Raw genomic sequence first — 24272 nt, forward strand, 5'->3', positions numbered from 1 at the left:
CTCCAGATGCCGCTCCTGTCGTCTAGCAACAGGTACTTAGCAGGCTAACAAGCTAGCATAACTCACAACGAGGAAGTAAACCTATTATTTAAAAAATAAATTGTTTCAAGGGCCCTTTCGTTTTCTTAAACATGTGTAACGCACATACATTTTAAAGTGTCGTCCTCGGCTGTTTAGAAGTCCGCCGTCTCGTTTGAATTGGCGCACAATGCATCTCATGATACCGTGGGCAGCGAAGGATCCAACGGGTGCATCCTTCATGGCGTATCCCGGGGAAACAGAGGATGCATTTGTCGACCGCATCTGAAGGAGCCTTTGAATTAGGACAGCCCTTGACTCGCTTCTGTGACGCAATCGGCCTTCAAATACGGCCTTCGAAGGCTGCAGCCCCTGGATTGGGACACAGCTGCTGTTTTCAATATATTTCTATATAATAATCACCAGAGACACACGTCCAGGTTTTCCTCCAAATATAGAAACCTTTTTATTTTACAATTTCAGCAAAAATATCATACAATTCCAGTTTAATTGTACAGTTTGTTAAATATCTAAATACACTTTTACAGTTGCAATGTCAGTAGAAAAAAATATTGGATATTTTTTCATGAGATACAAAATGTACACTTCCCGACACATCGAAACTCACACACACACGTACACAACATCGTGTGGCTGTGGACGTTAAAAACCTTTTGCTCCTAGAAAATGACATTTCTTGCATTGCTCGACAAATCCGACCACAACATCATGGGGTAAAATAAACACCATGTAAATATGGCTCTACCCCAAATACTGCGGTAAAGTAGTGATGAAGGAATATGTGTGTATAATTGTATTTCTTTGCTGTAAAATGGTGACAAAGGAGATAACACAGCGGATACAAGCTGGAATGAAGCAAAAGTAAACTGTTCCCTGTAAGACTCGACACGAGGACAGTTTGATGGAATAAAAACAGACTTCACATGTGCAAAGGAAGGTACAATGTACTCGGATGAACAAAAAATATCTTACTTTCACAAGCTTCTTCAGTTTATATTATTTTCTTTAGGGTACATTCGGCAACATCTTGGGTGATTCTCGGCCATCTTCCCCAGTAGACAATTTAAGGTCTATGCTAGCAGGGAAAATTGATTGATTGACATCATCTACATCAAACGAATGTAAACACATCTGTAGCTTGCTTTAAACTCTGGGGTGCTCTGGTCTGTTCAAAGAGAAGCGAGTCACTGTTTATTTTTCTTGCTGCACTAATGGATGAATTACTTACTAAGGTGAAATTCTAAAGTGTCCTAAGTGATTAAAAGATCTCAGCTGCTGTCAGCTGAACTTTACAGTAAATGTGCAACATAACTAAAACTCAGTGCTAACAGAGGCTCTAATGCTCACTGAACTGCAGAGTAAGGACCGCTTACACTGCAACTGTTAATGTCAAGCTTCATATTTCACTCTGCGATAGCTGTGGAGTAGCTTAGCATAATTTACAAAAACATTTTTTTCTCACATTGGTGCTCTGAGCAGGCCCTGAAGAAACCCCGCCCCTACAAGCCCACTTTCTTCTGATTGGCCAGCTCTCTGCACTTTCTGACATCACAAAGTGCATCGTGTAGAAAAAACAGTGCGAAACCTGCCGTTCACAGCAGCCTGCAGACTGAGCTGAGAAGCCTGGAGATTACTCCAACATACTTTAACCTACAGATCTTAAACTTCTCCCACGTTTAGTCTGAACATCCAACATTGTAACATTGTCTTAAAATGTGAAACAGCAAAATACCCCCTCTTTCACAGTAATTGTTAAGCATATGAAAATGTAGAACTTCTATGGAATGGAAAATTACCTGCCATGCTTAAACTCTGGATATTACAAAAAAGCTGTTTTAGGAAAAAGCGAGGCAGCTAGCATGTCTGCAGATGTTTCATAATAAGCTGCTTAAAGGGAATGCTTACTATGATGGTGTAATGATGTTTAAGAATCCAGCTTCCTTTTTGTTGACAGTTTTAGTTCAAGTCGTTCTCTAACACAATAACAACATGACTCGAACTATATTTGAACCAGTGTCTCATTTCAGCCCAAAATGTTGCCTTGTGTATCCTCCTCTCTACACAACTTACAGTGCCACAGGTACAGTGTTCGTATTTAACAGTCCTTCACAATAAAAGTCGCGTGATTGAACAGCTCAGATTGCATAACAGATCCAAACAGGGCTTTGTTACTGTGCTGAAAACAATAAAATAAATGTAGGAAACAGAACAATCAGGGTGTAAAAAGGTCAGACGGGTGCTCGGTTTGGTCCTGTGGTGGGGACTCGACTGCAGCAGTGACTCAGCAGTCTGAGGCAGTAATTCCCACTCACCTCTTTACAGTCTGACACTGTAGAAGCTGCTCAGGTGTGTAGGGAGAAGGTCAGGGGAAAAAAAGAAACAGAAAACTCTAAAATAAATCTAAACTCTTCTATGAGGAGTGCTGAGTCAGGATCCAGTGAGGGGACCAAAGAGAACAGTGATTTTCACTGATTGACATGAGTGATGCGGGGGCAGCCAGATTCAACAAAGTCTATAAAACAAATACGTAATGCAGAAACGTGGTGACTCTGGTTCTTAATTACAACTTCAGATTTCTCACCTGAAGCAAAAACTTCAGTCAAGTCTCAACTTTACTTTGCCTTTAGATGTTTCATCTAATATCTATTTATCTCTGACCATCTTCTTCTGCTTACCTGGGGCCGGGTCGCTGTGTCACTTGACCCAGACGTCCCTCTCCCTAGCAACGCTTTCCGGCTCCTCCTGTGGGATCCCGAGGCGTTCCCAGGCCAGGTGGGATATATAATCCCTCCAGTTAGCTCTGGGTCTACCTTGGTGTTTCCTCCCAGTTGGACATGCCTGGAAAACCTCCACAGAGAGGCGCCAAGGAGCATCCTAATCAGATACCAGAACCACCTCAACTGGCTGCTTTAGATGGAAAAGGTGTAGCAACTCTACCCCGAGCTCCCTCCGGATGTCTGAGCTCCTCACCCTATCTCTAAGGCTGAGCCCAGACACCCTGCAGAGGGAACTCATTTCTGTCGCTTGTATCCGAGACCTCATTCTTTTGGTCACTACTCAAAGCTCATGACCACAGGTGGAACGAATCGAAAGCTTTGCCTTCAGGCTCAGCTCCCTCTTCACCACGATGGTCCGGTACGACGCAAGCTCGAGACAGTTTCCATTTATATGGAGAAAAAACACGACTTTTACTGACAGATTTAACCTTTAAGATATCTTACGGACATTAATCAAGTTAGACTTTTTGTACCAACACTATCTATTTGACTTTTTCACTGTTGTGGTACGTTTAGGTACAAACTACTGTATAAACCTACTGTATTAAAGTGTACTGCATCTTGCTTTACTGAAAGGTTTTCCGATTATTTCTCCTTGGGGTGAAGCAATTGTTAAATTTATTCCTTATGAATCGGATAAAAATGATTTTACTTTGGTGGTCTAAATGACTAACGAGTAAAAACCTAACAAGTGGCCGGCAGCCTTAAAACGGGCTGTAATGGTCTTGCAGTCTTGCAGCTGCCCACTGAAGCAATCTACAACTGAAACTATGTTTTATACTTGTTGGTCATTTAGAGCCCTAAATATGTTTAAAAAGCCAGAATAACCATTTAAAATCTAACACAGTACAACAAATGGAAGTGATGGTTGAAATTAAAAACACACTGTACATTGTTCTGATTCACTAACTCCCAAAAGAGTGTGTGCAGCCGACACACCACAAGATCCAAAACCATGATTGTGAGCAGAAATGAAACCAAAAGCTTCCTCAGGCCGACCGCAGGGTTACAATAAAGATGAAAGAACATTTCATTAAAACAAAAACAGATTCAAACAGTTACAAATAACAACAATTCCCATAAAGGTACTTTGGATTGCACAGGTGGGAAAAACAACAACAGCATCATGTCATGATTAAAATAGAACAGAGGTCTTCTTAAACTTTTCAAGGCAGGAGGAAAATGTAGGCGGAAAAGAAGTCAGTTTAGCTCTATTCACAGCCAGCAGAGACACGTGTGTTCACAAAGCTGGATGAGAAATCAGTGGTGCCTTCAATGTCCCGCAGCAGAGTCGAGTAAATTCAAGGTTCGAATGAGGATCCACTCTCAGTTTTCAAGAAAGGTCTCATCCTGCATTGAGTGAATCTTCCCCGACACTGATGTGGACATTATGGACTGAACACACGCTCACACACACCCACACACACCTACATCTCGTCCTCTTCAAACAAGGCACTAAGATTTCATTCAAGTTTATCATTACACAAGTGCTTTATGCATTTTAAGCCCCCACATTTGTCTCCATCGTAGAGCTACATCCAGAGTAATTCCCCCATCCGTCTCTCCTCCTGCTCGCACTGTACGCTAAAGTGATGTGTCAGCTCGGCAGCCGGCCAATCAGGCGGGCCTGCTGTGATTCAGCTGGCATGCCACTCACATAGCTAGTCATCCGGCCAGCCAGGCAGGCAGGAAGGCGTGGGCTTACGGTCCCGCCTGCTGCTTTGCGCTGCGGCGTGACCCCGCACTTGACCGTCTGTGACGAGGTCGTTCCGGCGACTGATCGGCAAACTGAGTCGGCTGGGGAGCAGCAATGGGGGGAAAAGAAAGCAGGTGAGACTCTAATAAAGCTGGGTTTACACCGCAGAAACTTTCCCCAGGGATGAGGGACTGTAAGGACGTTTCCACACCAGTGACCAGGGTCTAAATAAAGTCCCTGTGAATTTAATTTAACCCCAAAATGGTCCCTGCTTTGGGGGAAGCAATTGCAATACAGGGACTTTAGGGCGGGACTTGCAGTTCTAAATATTTCTGATTGGTTTCTGAGTATTCGAAGCATTCAGAAGAACAATGGACTGGAGGAACCTTTAAATCCCTTTAAAGGAGCCCCTGGGACTAAAAGTCCCGGGTACTTTTGGTGGAAACGAACATTAATAAAGCTGTGTCCACCGCAGGAACTTTCTACAAGGGACCTTTTGAGAAACTCGGTACGTTTCCACTGCAGGGACCAAGGTCTAAACCCCCCAAATGTTCCCTGCTCTTGGGGTAGAACTTCCGAATGTGCAGGGACTTTGGGCTGGGCCTTGCAGTGATGTTGTTCAAGCACTCTCAGCAGAATACTATTTCTTTAGACCTTTATGGAAACAAAGGCAACAATGGACTGGAGGAACCATGGAAAGTAGCCCCTGGGACGAAATGTCCAGGTTAGTTTTGGTAACAAGAACCAAAAGTACCCAAGTTTTTACGGCAGGAACTTTTTCCAGGGAGGAGGGACTTTTTCCACTGAGGGGACAAAGGACTTTAAGGATATTCTGAGGACTTTATTTAACCCCCGAAAAGGTCTCTGTTCTGGGGGTACAGGAACTCTGGAGTGGGCCTTACAGCACTGAACATTTCTGATTGGTGGAGTACAGGTGTGTCTAATCATTGTCTAATCTTCACAGGTCTTTAGACCTCGGTGGAAACACGATCAAGAATGGGCTGGAGAAACCAAAAGTACCCAGTACTTTCTACAAAAAGTACCAGATTCTTTGGGTTGAAACGCGACTTAGGAGGTTTGACAGCAGCCCCTCCCCCCCACCAGCACCACCATAACAACAATCAAGCTCTTAGCAAGAGAGTCTGCCTGCACAGACCCTGGGCTTAGAGAGTGCTCGCCTCTGAGGAATAAAGAAGAATGTGGCACAGCGACAAACCCTGCAGGAGACTCATTGGTAAATACGGCAGGGAAAGTACACAATAGAGAAAAGAGATCAAGGGGCAGTCTCTTTGTCGACTTCCACCTGCTACATTCAGAGCAGTAATGCCAACATCGACCACAGAGAGGAAACTACAAGCCGAGAGGGGAGGACACACCAGGGACCAGAGGGAGGATGAGGGGTAAAAGGAGAATCAATTCAGCAGGTGATTCTGAGAGTGGTTCTGCCTGGCTTCACCCAGGTGTCAGCATGACTTTGGCTCAGCAGGAGCCCCCCCCCCCCACCTTCCCCCGGGGAGGTTGTCAGAGCTGGAGAGACATAAGGGGATTTGAGAGGCAGGATGGAGAAGGTGGGCAAAGATGCAGTCATGCAGGCAGATAGAGACAGACGTGCAGGCAGAGGCGGAGCAGGAGAGACAAGCGGGGGGAGAGATGGTGACAGGACAAAGGCAGGACAGCAGAGGGAGAGGAAGGCAATAAATAAAGGCAGCGGAAATTTGAAAGAGGCAAAATAAATGAGTAAAAAGAGGAGAGGAATGTCGGAGAACCAATCATCGGCAAAATGAGGAAGTGAGACGGACCCACTGCCACAGCGACGCCGTGACGGAACAAAATACGTCTCACACACAAAGTCACTTTTCAACACAAACCCATCAATCAGAGCTCAACTCAGTCTCTCCTCTCACTGATGTGTTTAACCAGCGTCCCCTGTGGTATCCCATGCTGCCTCACTCTGAGCACCCCAAAGAGAAACAGCTGTCACCTCAGCACCAGGTAAACAGGGAACCAGTCAATATAAAACCACATTTCCAGCAGCAGCAGCAGCAGATCCACGTCTACGTGCATCAGGAGTACTTTTGTGGATGCCGCAGGGCCTCAGCGGGCACCCCGGTTGAAGTTTTCCAGCACGGTGGCGTTGGTCCTCTCAAAAGTCCACTGCTGGGTGGGGGAGGAGGGGTTGCACGTGTTCATGAAGATTCTCTTCTCGGCCGGACTGCAGTCGATACAGCTGTTACTGACCGGGTGATACAGGCTCTTATCCTGGAGGGAGAGACGGAAAAAAAGAATTGGAACATTTTGTTCATCCAGAAATGTCCAACAGAAGCCCTCAATGGTCTGACTGGTTGTTTTGTAGGCCTCACTCCGTGTTCGACACATTTCATCTGACTGATAACGATTTTATCAAAGAATAGAACAAGTTAAGTTGAGACCTGCTTCAGATTTTACAGTTGTTTCTGATGCATTGAGACTTCAGCTGGGAGCTCAGAGTTTTTGTATCCCTCTACAATGCCACAAGATATGCTTTGTCATCAGAAGGACCCCCCCGCCCCCCCCAGAAAAATGAATTCTGCAGAGTTTCTATTGTCTCGCAGTTTACTGCAGCAAACATGCTTTATTCAACACTCAATAAATCCTAGAAATGTTACATCAAGACGACTGTGGCCTTGTGTTAGAAGGTTAAATAATAAGTTTGCATAAATGCAAAACAACAGACTAATGAGGGCCTATGAATATGAATCAGCTTCAGGGTATATTCAGTGTAAATGTGCAAATTGTGTAGAAAGACTAAGGAGCCTTGAAGTGTTTTAATTGAAGCGTTTGTGTGGAGCTGTGCTGTTTTGTACAGAAAGAAGAAGGACGGGAGAGAAACCCGAGCCTGACACACGGAGATAATGTGTTCACAGTTTGGGCTCCGACACTGATGATCGCTGTGCTCTGCTGTACCTTTCTGTAGCGCCACAGCTGGTTCCCCTTCATGCCGTGACAGTCGTACAGCGTGACGGGGCTGCTGTGGGAGACGGCGTCGAAGCAGACTTTTTTAGTGTGCATGGGGTCGCCGACCCGGATGTCCTCCCTCCAGCCGAATGTGAACACCTGCAGGGAACAAAGCTCAGTTGTAAATTATGATTTAAAAGCTCTACAAAGTGGTGCTGGTTTAGCTTGGCGGTTGAGTCGTGCATCCCATGTGCAGAGGCTCAGTCCTTAATGCTGCAGCCCCGGGTTCAACTACGACCCTCAGGCCTTTGCAGCGTGTCATCCCACTCTCTATCCCCTGTTTCACACACGATTCACTGTCCTTTCTTATCCACAAAATATTCTTCCTTGAGATTCCTTTAGTTATGGTAGGCAATTTCTTTGGACACCCTTGTCATAAGTCTTTCCTGATACATTAGTTATAGTGTCCTTCATGATCTTTCCACTTTACCTAATATTTTGTCACTGTCCATATCTGCTGATCTCCAAGTTACATTAAATTAACATATATGTCAGAAGAGAAGCGAGATATAATATTTTAAGTATGTTATCATTGTGTCAGGTTTTATATTTGGTTTCATACAGGATGCAGATTATTTCTGACTTTCATTAAGTCACATTTCTTTGCTTCAGTTACATTTGTAAAACAGTTATTAAAGGAAGGGATTTAGTTTTTGATCTCTGTTATCCGTCAGTATATAAAGAAATCATTGAGGACATGAAAAAGGCCGCCTCTCCTCCGGCTCACAAAGACTTCCTGAATGAGTTCTTCCACTCGTTTTGTACAGAATCAAAAAGCCCGACAAGGACAGCTGCCAGCCGGCCTCCTGTGATTTACAGTGAATCCATTTTTCGCTGGCACTGAATACAGATCGCAACAGTGACACAGATTAAACTACAATGCATCTTCAGATGAAAGCAATTAAAGTGTCAGAGCTCGGATGTGCAGCGTTTCAGCTGCGGATACAGAAGGGGACATGCAATCCATTAAGGTTGCATTATGAGCTCAGCTTAAAGATCTTCAGTGTGACGCGCGAGAACAAACAGAGTCGTTTGGAACAATGCAGATAGATAATGAAGCGGCGCTGCATGTCTGTGCGTGCTCTTTATGTGTCTGAGTAAGATCATCTGACATTTATGTGCGTTTAGCAGAAGAAACACGATTACTAAGGAGACAAAGGAGGAGGCAATCTATTAACAATGGAGCAATCTCATCCGGACAGAACTAAGTCTCATGATTCTTCTCTGGCTGGAGTCAGAGGACACTTCCTGCACTAAGCTGTTATCAAGTGTTCAGCACAGGAATAAGGTTTCCACATTTAAAGTACTGTACTGTCAAATCTGGATTATGAGTCGCAGTCTGCGGTTATAAAACTCATTGAAATAACTTGTACACACGTTTTTATTCATTTATCTTTATTGTATTTGTTTGTATGTGTCCGGCAGCTCAGTGACATCCCTCCCCTGACCAGAGTGAAATGAGTGACACAGAGTCATGAGGCACATGTGCCACAGAGGGCTCTTTTTAAGGTGGAGGACTTCTCCCCTCCAGAGTCCCCTGAAGAGCACTTTAGAGTGGTGGAGGACCGCGGTGGTCCCGAGCCCTATCAGTCCGAGCCGTTGGCTCCAGCCCCACTAACGCCTGAAGCTGGAGCTTTCGGAGCAGAGGCAATGCAGGTGCGCGTGTGCCGACCGCGCGTGCAGCCTGTTACAGTTATTTCTGATTCTGAAGAGAGAATGGGTGCAGTCTCTGAGTGGTAACGTAACGTTAGCTAGAAGGCTAATGCCCAGTGTGCTAGCAAAAATAGTGTGAACTCTAGTGAATGATGCGTCTCCATCAGGATATATTTGAAAGTGAGCTTGTTTTGTTTTAGGCTAATGTAAGCTTTCAAATATTTTCTATACATATTCCCCGTCCTGTTATTCAGTGGGCAACACGAGTTCACTGCATCTTGTGCAACGTAACTGGTTGCTGGAGTTATACACCTGCCAGCTGGTAATTGTAGTTTGTTTTCTTGCTTCTCACCTGTCCATGGCTCCAGCTGATCTCGGCCCGTCCCTTCACACAGCTCTCCAGGCGGATTGGACTCCCTGATACAAAGTGTTTACTCTCCATACACATGCTGCTGCCCACGTTACGAATCTGCAACACAGAAACATGTTTTTGTTTGTCACTTTGCGGTTATGAGGGCTGTTCATTTGAAACGATTGTCATTCATACACAAGGAGTTTGAGGTCTGGAGCCGTAATTCCCTGTGTGATTCTAGTTTTAAAGGAAAGTGCTGTGGCTCATTAAAGGTGAAGAATTAAACCCTTTATTTGGTTTATTTCAGGCGCAATAAGACGTAAATTGATCTCTGACTCATCTTTGATTTGAGCTGCAGCTTGTTCTCCAGGGGAACCCAGGCTTTCAGCTAAACACAGACTCACTAACATGATCATCGTTTTGATCTTGCTCTTACTTTCACTGAGAAAGTTCATGTGTTTATTGTATGAGAGCTGACCGTACCTCTCCCCAGGCAGCAGCAGGCGGCTCCACAGGCGGGTAGTGTTTGGGCAGGTCCCAGGCCACCTCGCTCATGAACCACTTGAAGTTCTTGCAGTTGAGTTGGTTCCTCAGCTCCTTCTGGGCCGTCATGTCGCCTGCTGACAGGTGGCGGTACTCAGGCCGACGCTGGTAGATGTATTCGGCGTACTCGTCCATCCACACCTCCGCCACTCGCTTCAGATTCTGAAAACAGAGAGAAACATGTTCTGTTTTTGTTCTTAATTTCAGGCAATTATCTGACGTCCGGACACTTTCAGAGAACAACAAAGCTCTGATGTTTACCCTCGTAAGGAAGTTGTCACAGTAACAAAAGTGTTGTGACTTTCCATTGTTGTGAGGAGGGAGAAAGACGGACTGGTTAAAGGAGAAACACTGATTTTATAATGACAGCAAAGCTCATGATAATGTTCTGTTCTGTGCTGTTAAAACCGATGATTATTGCTGTTCAATTTATTCTTCCCCACAGTGTCAGAAAGTCAAAAACACTTCAGATTTAAAGTCTTTCAGCCGGGTCGTTAGCACGCTCACAGACCGAGCCGTCACATGTTCACCCTTGAAGTTTTGACAGATCCGACGTGAGCTGCTCTGCACACAGGCGTCACGCAGGACCTTGGTGATGTAGTCATCCTGTCCCAGAAGGCCGGAGATGAAAGATAGAAGCAACTGGTCTCTAGTCATCTCAGTTATGTGCTAATTTACAGACGGGCTTCATGAAAGACAGCATTTGTCTGTTTCTGTCTCTCTGCTTGAGTTTTTTCAGACACGTTCACTGTGACTGACGCAGCCAGTGTTTTTTTATTAATGTCAAACTGAAAGAATATCGCTGGGCTGGTTTAGAAGTCGCTAATCTGATTTATATAAACAGAAACACATCGTTGAAAACGTGTGCAACATGCCCAATAGATTATTTCTGTAAGATGTAGTGATGCAGCCACTTTTGAAACATCCATCCAGTGTAAACATCACACAGCTCCGAGGGCTGGAAGAAGCAGATACAGGACGTGTATCAATACAGTGAGGAAAAACTCCTGCACGACTTTTTAAATGTAGGGAAACTTAGAGGAAACTTTAGAATTACAATAAAAGCTTGACCAGGAGCAACCATCAGCATCTATACAAGTCTTATCTGTGAAGATGCATAACAACACAGACACACATGTTATACATTGAATCTGTCCTGTGGCAGAGAAGCACAGGCATGTGATTATAGTAAAGCCTGCAATGCATTGTTTTAGCCACTAAAGTGGAAGTCAGCTGGAACATAGGAAATGATTTGTTGAACCAAGAGGCATGAAAGTGAACATGCATCACAACCTAACACCGAGGAAATTGTCCGCCAAAAACAGGAGCACGCCATCTTGGAGAAGGTTTCAAATATGTGCCAACTGTGCAAAATATGTAAGTAAAGAACAGATCATTCAGACTTTGGTTAGTTAACAAACTGGCCTTCTCAGAAAATCCATCTTGGATTCTTGGATTCTTCATGCAGTATTGTTGCGAGTGACCTACACGTACATGAAGCAAGCAAAGCTGGAGCAGTTGTCCCAAAACGTTTGCTGGCGTAGGAACTCATTTTGTGTGCTTGCATTTTAGTTTTTTTGGGTAAAGAGCACCTCCAGACTTTTGCTTACTCTGAACTGCACATTTTGGGTTTTCTCCAGACTCAGAAGATCATGTCACCAGGTTTTTCACTAGACTAAAATGAACTGCAGAAGCTCACGCACATTTGGTTTCTACTGGCGTAGTAAAGATGGACAGTTGATTGATGGGTGACTGAAACCGTGAGCAACGACAACTACACAGCAGACAGCTTCTTCAGCAGGCTCTTTATGTTCGGACAGTAGCAAATATGAAAGATTTACACCGCCGCTGTGGGAAATCCATCCATCTGAAGCCTCTGAGGTGTAAGAGAGTAGGAAACAGAGCCTGTCAGCCTCTGAGGTCCAAGTGCATGTCTGAGAATACAGATGGTAGCAGCCTTGGAGGTATGGAAGCTGAAATGAATGAGAATACAGGTTGAGCAGGCCTCCCAGGGAAGTATAAATACAAATCTTCTGGCCTTTGGAGGAACAGATGTCGAGGAAAACGCCTCCAGCCACACGCACTCACTGACTCCCTGTAGCATAGCTCAGTGCCTGCAGCAAATCTCTGGCTCTCCAGGTAAAGTGGAGTTCAGTGGTTGTATCTCCCTCCGAGCTGACTGGACTCAGGGTATCTGTGCGTGGAGGCGACTCTGTGGTCTATTTGTGCACATCGTCTGCTGCGACGGCACAGTCTCCAACAGGAAACACACTCCTCGGAATCACACATGATGCCTCCAAGATCTTTGGTTTCCCTTCCTTTAACCTCAAACTCACACAACACCAGCCAACACTGTATCTGTCTTTACGTGCCAACAAAGTTCTCTGTGCATGTAAGTAAAGCAAAACTCACCATGAAACAATTACATGGACAAGAAAAGCCCTCATTATTAACAGTAGTTTAACACTGACACAGTGAAGAGGAAAAGAAAAACCTGTTTCACCCAAGGCAACATATTTACTTCTCTTGGTGATCCTACGTTTCCCATAATGCTGTAGTCTTTGTACTCGACCTTTCTGTACCTGGTGACTGCTTTCAAACTACATTCTCAGTTTGTCTCTCTGGCTCTCTGAAAAAAAGAGTTTTCGCAAGTCCAATATTTAATCTATTTTAGCTCCGTGTTCGGTCTCTTCCGACTCCTTGGGAACATATTTGGTTCTTCAGCTGCTCCACTTCGTTCACCAGCTAGTCTCTTCCTCTGACTGTCTGCTGTTTGCCCTGTGTGCTGTGGGCAGGAAGTGTACAGTGAGCTCTGTCTCTTAAAACAACTTCCTGCTGCAGCTGGAAACGGTGTTATGGGAGCCGCAAGAATGAGCCAAAGCAGTTGTGGGCCGGACAGCTTCATAAGGAATTGAAGGGCACTAAAAAGCTCTGTAACGCTGGAGGAAGCTGCAGTTCAGGTGATGCTAAGTAGGTTCATCATTACAAGGCCAAAATCTGATGGCTGAATCTCTTGTTCATTCTCCTTTTTCAGTCACCAACAAAACCTCCTGTAGAGCTGTCCTTCAAAGCTCTTTGCATTTATGGCAGTGTGGAGTGTCGGGTCTGCTGTGCGGCTGCTTTTGCCTGAATAAAAGACTGGCAAATAGTTTCCGTCTGCACCTGAGTGAAAACAGACTTTAATGAAGCTTCTTCACACCTCACCTTCTTCTCTGATAGAAGACACGGCTTTGTTTGTCTCATTTCATGTTTAACACCACGAGAGAAGCTGAACTGTATGTTTAAGACTGTGACAGGGAGCTCACAGTGTGTAGTGAAGAAAAGAGCTCTTTATTCATTGTCTGTTTCTGAGCTGATGCTGGTTATAAAAACCTACATTAAACCAGACTGCTTTGTAGTTTAAATAAAGATACACAGTGTATTTATCACCACTATTACTGACGAACCAAACAAACACATTATTCATCCAGTAAACTAAAAGGAAACGAGTTCAGGGGGAAATTTAGTTTCTTTTTAAACTGGTATCCAGAGAAGGACGCGGGGGACAGAACCGAATTTAAAACAGCCGGACAGACAGTCCGTCTCTCTGCACTGTTGATCCTGTTTGACATCAGACTTCACAACAGCCTCAGTGAGGGGCTCACGCTCGCACCAACAAGGCAAAACAAAGGCCAAGAGGTTTAATCACTTATTCAGGCGAGCCAAACTGTGCCAGGTGTCAGACTGACTCATGCATAATGCACATTGTTCAGCTACAGGCCAGATGAACGTTTGGATTCTCGTATCGTGTGTCCAAGTTTTAAAGCTCACATGGAAAGTATGATGCACTGCAGAAATGAAACGTTGATCTAAGGTGTCAGTTTCATAGTTTGGATCTAATTGAGGGCTCGCTCTCATCTCATAATCAATACATTCTGAAGTGTTTCAGAAGCTAATCCTGATACAGTGCCTATGTTTCGATGTACAATGAACATACTTTCTGATATCTGTCCATGTTTGTTTGCTCAGAGACATAAAACAGGTGGAAATGGAAATAAAAAATGCTTTTCTCAGACCAAAGACCACATTCTGTCAAACAAAGTCTGTGTACCCACATGTTTACTCACCCTGGCCAGGCTGACCCCACCAGGAACTTTGTAGGGGACGTACTTCCTGTAGATGTGTCCTACCCTCGAGCAAGGGATGTCCTCCATCCGACCACCGCACATCCACACCTACAGAGACCACCGCGAGAGAGAGAGAGAGAGAGAGAGAGAGAGAGAGAGAGAGAGAGAGAGAGAGAGATTGGGGGGGTTGGTCAAAGCTGCTACACTGGTGTTACTGAAGTGTGAATGAGCTGACAAGGTCAACAAATGGGTGATGAAACAAACTGTGTGAGTAAGACAAGGAGTGGGGAGGCATGATGAACACAAAGCATTGGATGGAAGAAAGGAAAATTGAAGGATGGCTGAAGAAGAAGGACATAAACGGATTTATACACATGGTTGTAGAAGCTGCCAGGTAGGGATAAAGGAGAGACAGAGGGTGTACCTGTAACAGGAAACAAGGAGTATAGATGAATAATCAGACCTATTTTTACACGCAGATTAAATACATTTTAGATTAGATTCGACCAAAGCTTCAGAAACAGCTGATAAAGTTCATGTGTTCACGTGTTTCCAGACTGCAGAGACACCAGAGAGAGCAACAGACATCAAAGAGAGAAAGAGCCCAGTCAATCATGCTTAGCTGAATGACAAAGACCCAAATTGGATTTGTTACGCTACTTATGGAAGGCAGAGCCACCTTTCAAGTCTACAGGGAGGAAGGATTTGTAATTTTAAAGATGGATGTTTCTGCTTAAATTTAAAGTCATGTGCCAAAATCTGAGGTCAGGAGGTCGGAGACGAGAAGAGAGTTGAGCCTTTTCAGATGGATTTTTTTACACTACAAATTGGAAATTTCCAAACAAACACTCTCGAGTTCACAGCCCAACTCACGCATGACTCTTTGTTTAGCGTCTTTGAAAGCACAGCTTTGATGTGATGCTGATTATGAAAATGATGTTTGAGGGATTTTGTCAGTTCAGAGCATTTTGCTGTTTGTAAAGCTCGACCTACTGATTTACTTCAAGACTTGATTTAGCTGATTTCTCTGATTATCTGATGGTGAAAATGATTATCAGTCCTGTTGCCCATTGATTTTTGGATTCGTCGTACATGGATAAATGGAAACCAATGGCTGCAATAGAAATGAATGGGCAATCATGTGACAAAATAATTCCTACTGATGAAGGTACTCGTCTTTTTAGAACAAAACACCAATTCTCAAAGAAGTCTAGTCAATCAAGTTAAAACCCCGAGCTGTGATGCTGCAGGCTTCTTGTGGCATCACCATCATGACCCTGCTGGCTTGTTCATACGGTGCTTGACCTCTCTTACCACCTCTCAACACGTTGCCTCCACAAGAGCCCAAATCTTGCAATCTACTCCTACTCCTGTCGTGACAAGAATCTTTTAGCTCTAGTTGGAAAACTTTGATTAAACCATTATATTTTTACAGCCTTGCCAAGGCAACACTTTAATTCAGATTGACTTGCGATGCCTGAACAGGTTGGAGTTCGGTGTCTTTCTCAAGGACACACGTCTGATGATGGACAGAGCCTGACCGCAGAGGAAGAGCAGGAAGTCAATAATGAGCAGGAAAATGTGGTTCTTCCTCTGACTGATGGACCTTTGTGTTGGACTTGGTAATATGTAGCCTGTTGATATTCTGCAGCGCTCCCCTCCCCGATCCTCGAGAGTGGATATCAGCTGGTTGCTTTTTCGATTCAATTACTCTTTGACAAGTTTGTTGCACCACTCCTGCTTGGGCAAACAGAGTCAGGGGGAAATAACAGATTGAATCCCCCCTCTCCACATCTTTCTGTAGGGAATGTCTGACCTGCGGAGTCAATCCCCTCCACCGTCTTCATCCCTGACTGAAACACTTGAGCTTAATAACAGGGGCGCCTTGCTGCAGGAGGGATCAGGAGCTTGACTTCAGCGCCAGTAAGATTAAATTTAAAGTCTTATCACTCAACTCCAACACACAATCTGCTCACGTCAAACTGTGGAGACTAAAGCTACACCACCACGACACAGGAAGGCATTCAGATCTCTTTCTTAAAGTAAGGCTCACTTTATTTATATAATGTTTTTTAAAAACAAGGGACGAGACCAGTTTCCATATTAACAGAAACCGTTTGTACTATTCAAAACCAGGTCACTTTTATTTTTCTAAACACTTAAATCAGGGTTAAGGTTAGGGTAACTTTTAAATGGTGTTAAGCAGTAAACTGAATCAGATGTCCATCTTTGTTTTTGGCTCTCCTGCAAACTGAAAACCAAACTCAACCCACTAAGCTGTTTCCAATCTCAAGATTCTGATAACAAAGATGTGAAAAGTGAGGGAGCTCGTAGTAGAGCTCTTCCTTCGCATCGAAAGGAGCCAGTTGAAGTGGTTCAGGCATCTGATTTAGGATGCCTCCTGGGCGTCTCCCTGCGGACGTTTTCCAGGCACGTCCTACTGGGAGGAGACCCCGGGGCAGACCCAGAGCCCGCTGGAGGGATTAAAGATCCCACCTGCCCTGAGAATGCCTCGAGATCCCCCAGGAGGAGCTGGAAAATGTTGCTAGGGAGAAGAACGTCTGCTGCCACTGCGACCCGACCCCGGATGAGTGGAGGAAAATGGATAGAAAAGTTGACTATAATGCATCTTTTGTGATAACTGTCAGTCCTTGTCAGATAAATAACCACTTTGCTGATTCTTCTACGAGGTAAAATTACTGTTTTTGTCACTTGAGTCTGGCGGCTGTTGAGGCTGTTTTTGGTGTCATAACAAAAAGGTGTTTTTACTGCAGGACATTTTCTGTACGATGTCAGACACCTGTCAGCCTGTCGCGGGCAAAGATAAACACGTTAGTGGAAAAACTTTGAACGGGGATATTTGCCCTGATAGATTATGTTGTAGCCATTGGAGCCATCCCATAACATTTTTTCCACTTTAGTCACTTAGACCCCAAAATATGTAGCGATAAGTCCTAGTTTGAAAATACTGGAATGTAAAGGAAAAAGAAGACAACTGCTCCTTTTATGTCTCTGCTCACTATCGGCTTATTTACACGACCGACGTTGACTGTGTGGAAGCGAAACCCTGCCCAGTGAGTGCTTTGCTCTGTAACAGCACACATAAAAGCTTCCAAGCATGTTCATGCATGTTGAATCACGATTAATTTACTATCAGTTAGCAAACTAGAGTAACAGAAAGGGTTTTCATTAATATGGAGAAGCAGTGGGAGGTAAAACAATTTTGACAGTTAATTCAATTTGGATGTTCAATTTTCATGAACAACAAAGCCGCTCTACTGGAAACTTCACTCCGAGGAACAACATTTACTATCACACTGCAGCATATGTCCAATCAAATCAACCTAACCAGCAGTGGCCTTTGTGCTTAATTGAGTGAGACGACAAAAGTCCTTACTCATTCAAACCAGAATTCAATTATTGTGAGCGGCCGTCCTGTCTGTCCAGAATTCGCTAACTACAGAGGCAGCAGAGAGGAGGGGGAGGCGGGTTCTTACATGCTGGCCGTCGTGTACATTTTATGCTACGCTATAGAATAATTCATGCTGAAGCAGCAGACAAAAGCTAAATCTAATAGTGTATTCTGAGTATGATTAATGTGGAGAATCTTCCACGGAACCGTAGGAGCATGTTTGGCTCAAATCACGGGAACAAGGAATATTTCATGGACACAACAAAATTAGTTTACTTAAAAAGCTGCGGATAACAAATAAAGCATGAGATGCAAGAACGGCTCAACGTCAGAAAATGCTCAAGAGCTCTGGAGGAAACTCGATTTAAATAAAAGTATGCAAAAGACATGAGAGTGCAGAAAGTGTTTGCACCTTCTTTGCAACATAAATGAAGAAAGTTCAACTGTGTCCAAACATCAAAGAAGAAAAGCATCCAGATTCAGTCTTTAAAAGTCAAAGACACTCCACTGATTGTTAGCTTCTCTACAGCGCGCTTTTGTGTGCGGTCATGGCGTGTTTCAATCTGTTTTTACCTTGAAGGAGATCTCGTACTGTTCTCCTCCCCAGATCTCCAGACCCGTGTCATATCCTCCCAGCTCCCAGAACCACTTCCTGTCCACAGCAAACAGTCCACCTGCCATCACTGGAGACCTGCAGGACACAGAACATACACGATCAGGGATCAAAAGGAACAGTTGGGGCCATCAGGTAGTATAATACAAGTTTTGCACGGTCCAGATGCAAAGCCTGTCACTGCAGTGTATCCTAATAGCACCGTTACCTCATTTAACATCACCAAAATGCTACATGGTCCCTTTGTGTTAAACCTCAGCAGGCTATCTACATGAATTATTAATAATTATACCAGTGAACTATAATTTGTTTATAGGCTACATAATTGTGAATTGTCACAGCCCCTCTGCTTGGTATACTGCTGCTGTTGCTTCTGCTCTCTGTCTCCGGGGCTGCAGACCTGGTGGCAGGCTAATCAGCAGTGTGGGACACACCTGGGCCCGGTGCGCCTCATGCATATAAGAGAGAGCAGCAGCCAGTCTGGGGTCAGACCTCCTCTCACCACACACCTTGCTCTTTGTTTTTGTCATCCATGCAGAACACTCATCCACACTGTGCACAACTGACTCTGCATATTTATTTTTCTTTGAGAGCTAATAACTGTACATTCAATCATTACTGGGAAGGAGTTACGGTTCATTATGCCATCTTTGGAGAAATGGTGGACAAGTTCTTTGTGACTGTTCTGTATGTCTCTACAAAAAGCGTATCCTACAAACCCTGAAAACTACAATCCAGGCCTGACAAACTTGCATGACAGAGCGGAGACACAGCAGGCACAAACATCGCCCTCCAACTCTTAAAATATGTTTGTCACACTGACTGACTTGATTTGCTTGGCTGGGTGACTGTGTGTCTGAGCAGCTCATTGTCCATGACTGGTAACTGTTGTATGCCTGAGGGGGAAAACTGAAGGAAACAAGGAAGCCGACACACACACACACATGCACACAAGCACACACACAAACACACACGCACACACGTTGCCTCTCTGGAGTAGCACTGAATGAAATGCAGTGGGCACACTTTCAGCAGGAGACAAAGGATAAACAACGGGCTGCACAAATTGCAGACGGTTGGATGGTCACTGGAGTGTGTGAGCTTAGCAGAGAGAGCGCAGACACTGTGTGGGCACTGATTTGTGGGGTGGAGATTGTTAGCTCTTGTTCGCCACAGGAAGAAAACACAAACACACTTCACCTCCCTGTGGAAGGAAACACACTGGCTTCAGGACAGACCACAGCGATAACTCACAACTCTGATGGACACAAACGTCCAGCAGTGAGTTTAGGCACAAGTGTTGTGTACCAGTTGTATATATATCTTATTTAACTTTATTTTATTCTTCTCTATTCCTACTTCTATTTGTATTTGCCTTCTGTCTTCTTGCTTCTTGCTTGTCTTAGTGCTGTTGCAACGACCAAATTTCCCCTCTGGGGATCAATATCTGATCTGATCTGAACTTATCTGATCTGATCTGATCTGATCTGATCTGATCTGATCTTAATTAAACACCGTTTACTGTTCATGTATGTTTCAAACCACTGCTTTTACCAAATTCTACAACCAAGTATAATTACTTCAGGAGCATATAAAACACAAATTATACAAATCTTAAATGTAATTTTTCTGCTTCATTGCTGTAGAAATCTGTTTCTACATGCTAGACGATTGCATAGAGATTAACTTGTGTCGGGAAGAGAGGAAGGTCTGAAGGAAAAGAGAAATAGCTGGAAATCAAAGGGAGGGAGAATTTATCTGGTCTGGTTGCATGTTTTATTTGGAAGCTGCTCAAATAAAAGGATAGTAGATTTGGAAATTCTTGCCAACTTAGCTACCACAGCTAACTGGACTATAAAACTTTTAAAATATATTAGTGATGACTATTTCGACTGCTCAGTGTTGTTGTATCTCAACTTATAGCACAGCTCCTTCATGATTTGTTATTAATTAAGGATACAGAGTTTTTAAATGTTCATTGCTTTTATATTTGAGCTACTTTAAAACATCCAAATGTGAGTGTTACTGGATAAAAGGCAGACATCAGGTATCATGATATAAAGACAGATGAAGACAGTATGGGGGGGTTGGTAAGTGGGGGAAGGGTGTGTCAAACAAAGACCCTGTTTACATTTGGTATCAACATGTGGTTCTTGTGATCGGATCACAAGTGGACAGCTCTAAGTACAGGTCTGAACACACCGAGGACAGACAGAGGACGCATTCAGATCCGATCGCTCAGGCCACATACGGAGGTGGTCTGGGATGCATTTGTCCACATACGTCTGGCAGTGTGTCCTGGGCAACATTAAGCACCTCCCACTCTCTCTGTATCCACAGCAACGATCACGTGGACCCGGGGAGATCACTCGCCTCTCATTCCTGTCTGATTTCACATTTCTCTGCTGTGTCTCTTGGAAATCTTGTTTTTATTTATTTCTCACGTCACTCTAAGCACGACAAGCAATGACTTTCAGCCAGGAGCAGCTAAACTCCTGTGTCAAACACTGAACACTGTAACGTAACCTGCAGCATCGAGTATGTAAAGTCACTTAAGTTAGGTATCACAACCCACATATTTGTTGTGACGTCAGACTCTCATCCACATGTAATTTAGTATTTTTTTTCTACACATGTTGAAGCGTACATGTGACCATTCGCTTCACATTACAACAAAAATAATACAAGTTTCTTTGTCTTTTCAGTCACAGAAGGAGCCTCATTCAAAGCCAGATGAACATATCTGTAGCTGCACAGCCCTTCATTTAAAATGCTAATAAGCTGACCTAAAGTCACCACACAGAGCGCTGCTGCTGCTGTGTTGCTTAGCAACTTCTTAGTATCGCTGATGCTCTGGAACTATTTCTGTATACTTTGCTTTGTGACCAAACACCTTAAAACTAATAACACTCCTGCTCAGCTTTACTTTGTGATAAGTGGTAATTAGCATATGCTCGTGAGGAAAGATGCAAAGGCTAGAATGTTAACAAGGTAAAAATTATACCTGCAAAACACTAGCATGTGAGCACTGACATTGTTGGCACGGTGACCTTGGCTATATGTCAGAACGCTGCTGTGCCTTAGTGCAGTCTCATAAGCTGCTAACACGGTGTTTTTGTTTTCAGTCAGTGTTAAAATGCTCTCATGGTTATATCTCACATCAATCACAGACTAGACCCCATACAGACTCCCTTTGACTACCTGTTCACACACTCACTGTGAGGTACAAGCTTAATATTGACCTGCATGATGGTAGTGCATCAAAGTCCTTTAAACATTTATTCTGGTGGTCTTTCAAAGAAATGCAGACAGCGCTGTAGCTCTGAATGACTGTGATTATCAACCATTTTGATGTTACGTTTTATGTTTTCAAAGAAGGAAATCAATTTAGAAACACAGAGGCAAATTGGATTTGACTTCTATTTACAGCCAGCGAGCAGCTCCACTGAATTAATATTGACCTGCATTGACTGAACTCACCTCAACAGTTCTGCAAACAACTGGAAGAATACAATACCAAAGAAGTCATTACTGGGCTGCGTATCAGGCTCCATCCGTGTGATTGCTGACCGACATGTTTGCTCGGTCAGATTCTTGGACTTACTTCTGCTCCCAGCAGATGCTGCCTAAAGTTAGGTTGCGAAGTACCTTTTCTAACACTGCTGATATTTCTTTGTGCAACCAGTGGAGTCGACCATCAGTGGCCATGAGAAAGAAGCAAGTTAAAGGCATGAGTCTTCTCTTTTAAAACCTCCTCACATGGTCTTTGATTTATTCTCATTATTTGATGAACAGCTCCTGGTTTAAATCACAAGTTTGCCCATTTAAAAATGTTTTACGATGCCGAAGCCCGACAATGTCTGTTTGCATTCTGACAGATCTCTCTTCCAAGTGTCAGTCCGCTGGAGAACAGAGAGGGTTAACTCAATGCTCCGTGAATATTCCAGCCCACAATTTGGATTTAATTAGAAAAGCTCAAGTTGACATTCTCCATTTCAGTCTGTTGACCTTGAGGAAAGACAGAGTCAAAGCCTGAGCTCATCACAGAATGAAACACTGAAGCCTGAAGGAGGATGAGAGAGCGAGAGACATTAGAGAGAGCGAGAGAGGTGACTGTATTGACAAAAGGGACAGTGACAGAGGCATGAGAACAGGGATAAAATCATACTCCCACACACCCACACACCCACACACCCACACGACCACACACACACACACACACACACACACACACACGCACACACACACACACCGCCAAGATGGATTTTGCCGTCCCACCGCGCCTCATTCTCTGCGCGGCAATGTCAATCAGAATGAAAATGAAAATCTTTGCGACTCAAATTGGATTTGCACTGATGAAGGTCATTTCATTGGGCAAGAAGAGCAGACTAATTCTCGAAATGAGGATTGATTGTGATTGTTCTGCAGCTCATTTCTTCTTCTTTAGCCTCTTATCTCTCTGCACCACAGCCGCCTCCCTGATGATACCTACTGTATTCCCCAGCACACCCAAATAGTCTCTGGCATCCACACGCAGGAAAATGTTGCCTGGCTAATCCCTCAGGGTTTACAAATGGAGTGTCTGGCATCACATGCAGAGTTATTTGGCCCTGCAAAGTGTTTCTGTTGGTATACTTTATTTATTCTGGCTGCCATTACTTAAAGGTTACCTACCTGTGCTGCTGGAAGGACACTGGTGTCAGAAGCATCAGTCCTGTTTGCACTGGAGACTCATTTTGCATGTGATTGCAACAATCAATTTAAGTGCAACTAGTTCAGATCAATAAATCTCAATAACGTTTTCACTGAAATGATTCACAACTTCATCAATTCATTTAACAATTTCCCAAATCCTGTGACAGAGTGGTCAATGGACTGTACTTATAAAGCGCTTATACCACTCAAAGTGCTTCTACACTATATGACACATTCACCCTTTCACACTCTTTTTCAAAGGCCTAAGTGCCATTCTAATCAGATCCACCCATTCATACACTGATGGCTCTGCATGTGACTGCAGCAGTCAGGGATCGAACCACCAACCTTCCGACTGAGAGACGACCGACTCTACCACTGATGTGTGGAGAAGCAAGAAAGCCTTACTAAAGAGTAGAACCCCAATAATAATATCAAGTTTCAGAATTCTGCAGGTTTAAGGACGTTGTCACGAAGCAGGTGTTTGGTACAATCTCAGAACCCACTGGCAGTCACGGTGAAAGATGGCCAAGGTTTTGAAGCTTCCAGTGTAGCCAGCAGATACCTGGATGGCTGATACTGGGTACCTGGGCCGAGACTTTCTCATCAGTCTTAAGACTAAACTAAAGACACAGGAACGGAGTTTGAGTTGAGAGACGACGTCTATGCAAGATCGTTGTCTGCACTCATCTGTTAAGATGAATCAAAAGATAATCACCTTACGTTCTCTACCTTCACACTCACTGAGGTGGATGAATGTAAAAATGTCTTGTGTCCACACCATGCAACTTTTTTGAGAGATCACTTTAGGGCTCGTTTGAAAAGATAGATCTTGGAACATTTCTCGGTGTGACAACTTGAGTTTCAGTCTAATGCTGCTGAGATAATGAGCCCCAAACTACACTCAGTATCCTGAGCTAACAAGCTCATACATAAGAGCTGTGCGCCAACACACCCAGCTTTGCCTCACACTGATGCCACTTGTCTCACAGATGTATGCACTCATGGCACAATAAGATACCAGCGAATGTGAAATGTGCCAAACATATCTGCACTCACTCGAAGGGTTCACTGGGGTCGTTCTTCTGCAGCTCTGAAGGGATGGGTATCCGTTTGTAGTACATTTCCCAGTCAAACGCCCCTCGCATGGCGTCCCCGGCCTGCGTCTCGTAGCCGAAGTTGTCGTGGTCGATCACGTCGATCATCGGACACACGATGGTCTTCCTGTTCTGGGCGATGCGGTCTGAGAAACAGAGGCGGTCGGTTAATTCACAATTGATAATGTAGAGAAGTGGCTGCTTGGCTTTTTGGCTTCAGGCCTCGTTTGGCTACAAGAAGCAAAGTCTGCTGAGGACCTCTCTTCACCGACTGCAGATGTCTGGAAGCAGCAAT

General features: G+C 44.1%; 1 protein-coding gene across 1 annotated transcript in view; it reads right to left on the reverse strand.

Annotated features, from left to right (window-relative positions):
- Nucleotides 1-470: 470 nt before the first annotated feature.
- The window catches only part of LOC138598357 (polypeptide N-acetylgalactosaminyltransferase 10-like), an 85157-nt gene continuing 61355 nt past the window's right edge, over nt 471-24272 (reverse strand). The window contains exons 6-12 of the mRNA XM_069670142.1: nt 23940-24123; nt 18146-18263; nt 14161-14268; nt 9995-10216; nt 9512-9628; nt 7456-7605; nt 471-6771 (exon numbers count right to left, since the gene is read on the reverse strand). Of these exons, the coding sequence (XP_069526243.1) occupies nt 6607-6771; nt 7456-7605; nt 9512-9628; nt 9995-10216; nt 14161-14268; nt 18146-18263; nt 23940-24123 (1064 nt within the window). The 3' untranslated portion in view covers nt 471-6606. The remainder of the gene's footprint in view (nt 6772-7455; nt 7606-9511; nt 9629-9994; nt 10217-14160; nt 14269-18145; nt 18264-23939; nt 24124-24272) is intronic.

Source organism: Semicossyphus pulcher, unplaced genomic scaffold (assembly GCF_022749685.1).
Source record: "Semicossyphus pulcher isolate SPU_LCO1_2020_fin unplaced genomic scaffold, fSemPul1.0.p SCAF_10, whole genome shotgun sequence".
Lineage (NCBI taxonomy): Eukaryota > Metazoa > Chordata > Actinopteri > Labriformes > Labridae > Semicossyphus > Semicossyphus pulcher.